At 41.6% G+C, this 7,409-nt stretch overlaps 1 protein-coding gene across 2 annotated transcripts; it reads left to right on the top strand.

The window, feature by feature from the left end:
- Positions 1–862: 862 nt before the first annotated feature.
- brms1 (BRMS1 transcriptional repressor and anoikis regulator) lies at positions 863–4,875 on the top strand. 2 transcript variants are annotated; one of them, XM_029526550.1, is made up of 10 exons: positions 863–998; positions 2,411–2,623; positions 2,723–2,813; positions 2,900–3,027; positions 3,564–3,643; positions 3,746–3,842; positions 3,995–4,084; positions 4,285–4,349; positions 4,519–4,558; positions 4,645–4,875. In XM_029526550.1, exons 2-10 carry the CDS (start codon positions 2,413–2,415, stop codon positions 4,650–4,652), a joined length of 810 nt encoding a protein of 269 aa, XP_029382410.1. In that variant the 5' UTR covers positions 863–998; positions 2,411–2,412; the 3' UTR covers positions 4,653–4,875. The 2 variants fall into 2 exon arrangements, with proteins under 2 accessions (XP_029382410.1, XP_029382409.1); XM_029526549.1 differs by having other exon boundaries at positions 4,633–4,875.
- Positions 4,876–7,409: the final 2,534 nt, after the last annotated feature.

Raw genomic sequence — 7,409 nt, 5'->3', positions numbered from 1 at the left:
ACAAATGTAGCAATATCAACAACAGGTCTTGTTTTTGCCCAATTTTGTTACACTTTTATGCAACTTTAATAAAAATATGTAAAATGGACACATTGAGTCTCTTTTATTAATGCCATTGCAGGCTTGTTAGTTCATTTGCAGAGCTTTTTTTGTTTGTTTCTTTTTCTTTTTAGCAGACATTGACTGTTAGAACTGCTAGTTTACACCTGTCCTTTTCTTTCTAAGGCATGTCAAAATGTCTGCCGTGAAAAAGGCCTATTGTCCAAATGACATGAATTCCACCACTGTGAATTGTAAGGTTGGATTGATGTTTTGCTCTCCTTTGGTGCCATCTCGTGGCTGATTGATGACAGCTACTTCCACCTATCCCTGAGAATCAAGAGATTTGACATGGCTAAACTGAAATCACAGTATCTATCTACCATATCATGTACCCATATTTCATAGACTCAGTCTTATTTATTTATTTAAATTCAGCTATTATTTGCTGCCATAGCTATAAGTGGCCTTTTAGAAGGGTGTACGTGTCCGAATAATATGAATCATGTAACAGTTATAGAGAGATAAGCATAACATTTGAAGTTATCCTTGATTCACTTACTGTTTAGTACTCTCTGACAGAGTACACTAGCATTATTATTCCACCTAGAAAAATTCACTTTTCTTTTCTTTATTTAATTTATTTGTTTGTTTGTTTTTATTATGGCAGGTGCGGTGAGTCCCGTCTATTGGTTCGTTGTAACGCGGAGCAGCAACAAACTCGGTTGTGATTGGTTAATGCGACCTGCTTTAGCCTTGTGATTGGTCAGGAGACGCTCAGGATGCCGACATCTATTGGTCACCCCGGACAACCAGGATCGACGTTGATTGGCTGAGCTAACGCGTTGTAGAGTCCGGCAAAGTGTGGAAGTGTGGACTGAAGTGAAGGGGAAGTAGTTTTTAAAATGAAAAGCTGGCGGATTCCAGTCTGACTGAGGTCCAGAAAGCGGAGGGAGAAGGTGAGCAGCCGGATGTGTTTACCGACGGAGGACAGTTGTTTGTTTACAAACACTGGCGCCTGTCCGCGCACAGCCATGGACGGATAACGTTATCAGTTAATCTGTACGGCGTCAGGATGAAGGCTACCTCAGCGTATTTACGTTTAAAGGCCAGTTTGAGATGTCTTTTCGTCTAACAGCGTTTGTGTATGAAGGAACAGCGAGCCGGACGGGGAGCGGAGCTGCGGTCATTCGGTGTGCCGCTTCAGTTGTTAGCTAGTGTTACACTTGACTTGTCTCCGGTTCATATGCCGATAAATGGCCCTTAAAGTCCCTCAGACAGTGTCTGAAGGTCCGCAGGGATCGGCCTGGGACTGTAACGGGCTTCAGCCGCCCCTCTGCTCTTTGTTTTAGTCGACATGCTGCCGTCCAGCTCGTAATGTTAACAGTTTCGCTCTATGACATCACGGAAGCACCCAACGGTCAAGTCCGCCAAAGTGCCGCATCCGGTCTTGGGACAAAATAAAAGCCATAATAGTCGGTGAAGTTGAAACAAATGCTTTGGTTCACACCTGTAATTATTTTCATTTAAGCGTGTTTTATGTATGCTTTTATTCCCCGCATGCAATGTTTGCTTTTACTTGTTCATATCGAGTAACTTCCGGTCTCGCACCAGTGTGTTTCTGACAGAGGAACCGGAACTCGGTGTCCGCGGTTTTCCCTTTGCAGGTCCAGGTCTGTCTGTTAAATCTGCAGACTGAGCTGATTTCCCTGCACAGATCTCTGCCTCACCATCAGGATCACCACTGCATCATGACATTTTAAGGCACAGACTGATACTATTCATTTTACGTTTGTTTTATTGTGTGACAGTCCCATGTCAGATTGAATAGTTATATTCATGTCTTCCTGTCCTCTACTGCAACTCAAATATCTGCTTGAGGGACAATGAAGACTGAAACTTAACCAGTTTATTTATCAGCAGCACACAGGACAACAGAGAAAAGGCAAGGCCAGTGAAAACGAACACCCCAGTTCATTAGCATTGCTTTATGCATTCATTTATGCCAAGCTTCACAGTTTTGGTTGAACAAGCCCTGCACCACCTGTCTCAGATGGGTAATAATAATCCTCCTTTTTTCCCTCCTTTTTCATAATCCAATTGATTAGTCCTGTTCAGGGATAAAATAAATAATTGAAGGTTCCTATTGTTCGAATTAACTAATTTGATAACACATGCAGAGTCAGCCTGGTGTAAAAACAAAATGTAACTGATGCAAAACTGGTCCTCAGCCTTGCTCTTAATACGAATAAAAGGTCAATGTTGACTTCAGATAAATATTCAGAGTCTTGAACAAGTTGCAGTACTACCCAGAACTGACTGTGAGTGGATCTTATTTGCTTTTCTATCATAATCATATGTGTGTTTCCAGCTATGCCCACACAGCCCCCTGTGAGGGAGCCAGAGGAGGAGATGGAGGCAGAAGGAGAGTCACCACTCCCTGAGGCCAATGGAGAGGTGGAGGAACCCAGGGAGGGGGAAGGAGGAGGTGGTGAGGAGACCATGGAGGACAGCGCTGAAGAGAGGGAGAGTGACTTGGAAGAGAGTGAGGAAGAAGAGGAGGAGGAAGAAGAAGAGAGCTCAGGTAAAAATCCTACCACTCTGCTGATTTGTCACCTGATTGGAAGAAAGAAATGTTTCTATTTCAGCATTGTTTCTATTCTTTTCACTTTCCTTTGTGAAGAGATGGATGATGAAGACTGTGAGCGGAGGAGAGGAGAGTGTTTGGATGAGATGTTGGATCTGGAAAAACAATTTCAGGAGCTCAAGGAGAAGTAAGTTAAGCGAGGGGGTGATGAACACATTCCACACACAGCTGTATCAGTGAAGGGAGGACAAAGAGCTCATCCTTTGACTGCAGGTTGTTTCGGGAGCGACAGAACCAGGTGAAGGTTAAGCTGGACGAAGTGTTGACAGGGAAGGCTGGAGAATACAGAGAACCACTGACAGCACTACAGAACAGCATGCAAATAAGGACACAAGTGGCTGGTAAGTAAAACACATTTTCTGAAAGGTAACAAGATCAGCCTGCGCATTCATTGCAGCTTCATATCTCACTTGTTCTATAGAGAAACTGAAAAGCAAAAACGCAGACTTTAGATGTTACAGATGTCTGTTAATGCATTCTCATCAGGGGCATATACAAACTTTAAGAACCATAGGACACTAACAAAGCAGTTCATGCAAATCATATCAGAAAAAACTAAAATAGCTGTCTGAATACTTCATATATACCACACTGGGCTGAACTGTCTGGAACCATGAATGCATTTTGCTCAAATAATTGACAAAATAGCATCTAAGGTACATTATAGAACATGACTTCATGCTATCAACCAACTTTCAGCTACATTTAAAAGTGTAATTTTTCAAAAACATTGCTCAACATTTGAGCAATGTTTAGCAAAGTGGGGACTAACTGTTTCCATCATATTCTGAAGATAAACAAATTTACAATAAAATCTAAAAATGCCCACAGTGGTGCGTCTCTGCCTCTAACATCCTCTCTCTGTCTGTATCTGCAGGAGTGTACAGAGAGCTGTGTCTGCAGGTGATCAAACACAAGCATGAATGTGAAGTACAAGGAGCACGGCAGCACCTGGAGGTAACACACACACACACACACACAAACATAGTGTAAACTTTATAAACCATGCAGACAACTACTACAAAACCAGTGCTGTGCACCTCCGTATTCATGCTACAGAGTGAGAAGACTTTGCTGTTTGACGCCATGAAGACGGAGCTGCTGGAAAAGATACGGAGGCTGGAGGAGGACAGACAGAATACAGATCTCACCTCAGGTACACAGACATCCACATCGCAGGATCTTTGGTTTTCATTTCTTTTTCTTTTTCGGGACAAATAAATCAAACTCTGCTCCATTTGTTTTTACTGTCAGAGAAGAAGCACAGACATACGTTATGCAATGAATGTATGTGTTTTATAATCTTAGAGTGGAGTGATGAGATAAGGAACAAGAAGTGTAAAAGAAAGAACCTACTGGGTCACTCAGAGAAAAAAAAGAAAGTCGCTTTGGTTTCAGGTAAAAATGAACTATTTCTTATTTTTATCCTTCTGTCAGCTTCCATATCCTGTATATATCCATCCTTATGGTCTTCAGCAAGACTCAGTCTGTTGTTCTATGAATATTTAAATTCTGCTGTAGTTTCTCTGATTATGATGAATTTGCCGCCAAGAGACCAAAAGATCTGTTACTAATTTTTGAATGACCTTTTGTCACAGGACCATTCATTGTCTACATGTTGAGAGACATTGATATACTTGAAGACTGGACAGCTATAAAAAAGGTAAAACATCAACAGCAATTGATTTAATTTAATAGAGAACTGTTAGATCAACCTTATTAGACTCTGTTTTGATCCCTCCTGCCAAAGGATGCATTCCATTTTACTGAAATATTACAAAATTGTCATAGTTACAGATGTTCTGCTAACTTTGACTTTGTATCCTTCTCAGGCAAAAGCAGCACTGTCACCACTGAAGAAGAAATCTGAAAGTAAGCGCATGTCCAGCTCACACATGCAGAATAAGCATACCATGGTGTGAGAGTTGTTTCTAACCCACCATCAGTCTGTCTTTCAGAGCGGTGATGATCAGAAGCTCACAGGGCAAAGACACCAAGCAGAACACACACACATTCCCACTCATTCTCTAACAATAACATTTTTGTGTCCTTTACTGAAGCCCAGCAGACTGTTCTTAATCATTTTTCTGCGTCTTTATTATCTGTTGCTATTTAAAATAAGTTCTTAATGACAACCATGTATTTATAGATTGATTTATAATGGTGATTAAAAATTTTATGTTTTGTGACACAAGTTTGTGCCTGTGTTCCTGTTTATAATGAATAATACTGACATTGAATCCATTTCCAACAGAAAACATGCAGAACGCAGATTTTTAAAAAATATTTTTACACCTGGGTTATTTATATATGTTTACTTGTTAGCGGGGTTCTTCACTGTGAGAGGCTCTGTTAGCCTGCCAAGCCCCTTTTACACTGGACAACCTTCTAACATTTGGCTTTAGCCATCAGTGTTAAAGAGAACAATGATCCCTCCGTTCTTGATCGAATGAAGATATTTACCAGCTTTGGCTCTGATCAACATTGATCTTGACTAACTGTTTTCCCTGTCTTTGTTGTTTCCCTTCCTGTGAGCGCGTGCTGCTCTCTGAGCTCCGTTCAACAAGTTTTAAACACACAGTCACCATCCAAGGTGTCTCAGGCAACTCCCTGCACCTTGTGTCCTCAGTCACAAATGCACGTTTTTTAGGATTCTTGGGAGAAAAAAAAAAAAAAACTCAGTAAGGGGCCATTACCGCTTCTGATTGCCTCAGTGTGTTCATTAAGTGCTGTTTTCATCTGAAAGCCCACCTGCTCAGCAAAACAGTTGAAATGTTCACAATCAGCTTAATAGCTGTATGTTTCCTTTGGGAGTTGGTGGAAACCAAGAGAATCAGAATCTCATCAGGTGGCCAATTGTAATCCTGCTGTGTGTCTCTGATGGATGGATAAATCGGCAAGTGTGTTTGCCAACAGTTTTTATACATTGTAGTGAAATAGTGTAGCAAGAAGAACCCGACTGCCTCAGCCTGTAGGCCTCTTGTATGGAGCTCCTGGTCTGTGTTGATTTGTGACTCCCCTGCTTTTGAGTGGATAAACTCGTTCGGGCACACTCCACTGTGTGCCTGCATGTGCAGAGATCATCTCACACTGTTCACAGTGGTACGGTTTCTCTGCTGTGAAGTTTGCCTGGTGAGATATCCTGTTTTTGTCAAGTATTTCCAGCAGCTGGACCGTTTTATTGGCAACCTGGTGCTGCTTTTCCCACAATAACCACATCACTATGGTTTCTCTGGGAAACACTTTTTGGATTTCGACTCCCCCTGCAAAATGACACCACTCCCACATTTGTTCCAGCAGCAGATCTCCCCTGTTCTGGCTACAACTGTGACTCCAGATCATCTACAGGCTCATGAGAGAAACAGTAGTTTACATTTCTGTAGTTATAGATGGCTGAAGCGCTCATTTCAGTGGATGCAGTCAAACACTTATTACAACCAATAGCTGCTGACTGTTGCACTCAGTTAAAACAATTCAGCGGCATAACAGTCTCTGCACTCTCACATTTGTCTCATCATGCCTTGCTCATTTTAAAAATGTCCCACTTTTAGCACAAGGCTATAATGAATTATGAATATAAGAGGAAAAAAAAAGCCCTGAAACTCAATGTTAAACTATTAACAATCATTTATTTTTTGATTATTTTATAGAACACAACAACTCTGAGTATGACAGAACAAATATGACCTGAGGTGTTTTTATCAGCTAATTTTCACTACATTACTTTCTCTTGCTGCTGGAAATATCCATTTAATTCAAATGTATGTTCAGTAGTTATGAGATTGTCCATGAGTGCAGGGATAGAGGCTTGTGAGGAGTTCAACTATATCTAGAGTAAATGTGGAAAAATACCTGTAATTACTTTAATTATATTTTAAAATGAATAAAAATGTGCATTAGTTTAGGATCAAATCCTTAGTACATTGATGAAAAGATTAATGTGGTTGTTAAGTCTTTAATAGATGTGACATGGAGGAAGAGGAGAAGGAATTAATTTGGGTTCATGTTTCAAAAAGCAGCAAAGGCATGGTGCTCTATATTCTCCTCACTTATTCCTAGATCACACTTTCTCCCGCCAAACCCTAAAAAACCAAGTGTTTATAATATCAGTGTATATTAACTATTTCAAACACTGTTCTGTCCTGAACTACATTCAGTGATATATGTTGAGCAGGAGACCAACTTTTCAAGTAGTCATTAAAGGTTGGTTTAAAGTGCATTTTTCTTAATTCTTCTCTTTCCTGTGTCCTTTCTGTCTGTGCTCTATTTTCTCATTTTCTTCCTCAGGATTTCTAGAAATCAGCTGCCCATCTCTAACATCTCCATCTATAACCCCTGACTCTGCCTCCTTTCTTTTCAGATGGGTGCCATGTGAATATTTTCAGTTCATGATATGTAGGATGCTGCCCCCCGCCGTTGCATCGCTCTTCGCTCTTCCTCATGTCCTCACAGCTGCTTGCTGAGTTTGCGTGCTTGCCTCTCCCTAGCTTCGAAGGCAGCCTTGGTCTCCAGCAGCTCGTCCAGCTGCCGGCGGATTCGGGCCATGTCTAGCTGGGTGGCCTCACACTGCTCCTTCAGGGAGGCCGACTCCACCCTCAGCTGCATGGTGGCCACGGAGAGCTGATCGCTCCGCTCACGGCACTGCATCTGCATCCTCTTGGCATCTTTCAGGAGCGACTCCACACTCACAGCCACAGACTCACACTGATCATGAGACATGCTC

This window comes from Echeneis naucrates, chromosome 18 (genome assembly GCF_900963305.1).
Source record: "Echeneis naucrates chromosome 18, fEcheNa1.1, whole genome shotgun sequence".
Taxonomy (NCBI): Eukaryota; Metazoa; Chordata; class Actinopteri; order Carangiformes; family Echeneidae; genus Echeneis; species Echeneis naucrates.
Note: the sequence above shows the minus strand (reverse complement) of the source record. Positions and strands in the feature narration are given on the sequence as shown.

Bases quoted from the DNA above. Each gene is read 5' to 3' on its own strand.
- brms1 (XM_029526549.1), top strand. From the start codon at position 2,413: ATGCCCACACAGCCCCCTGTGAGGGAGCCAGAGGAGGAGATGGAGGCA. The intron at 4,085-4,284 runs GTAAAAATGAAC...CTTTTGTCACAG, and splicing joins GAAAGTCGCTTTGGTTTCAG to GACCATTCATTGTCTACATG. The intron at 4,350-4,518 runs GTAAAACATCAA...TATCCTTCTCAG, and splicing joins ACTGGACAGCTATAAAAAAG to GCAAAAGCAGCACTGTCACC.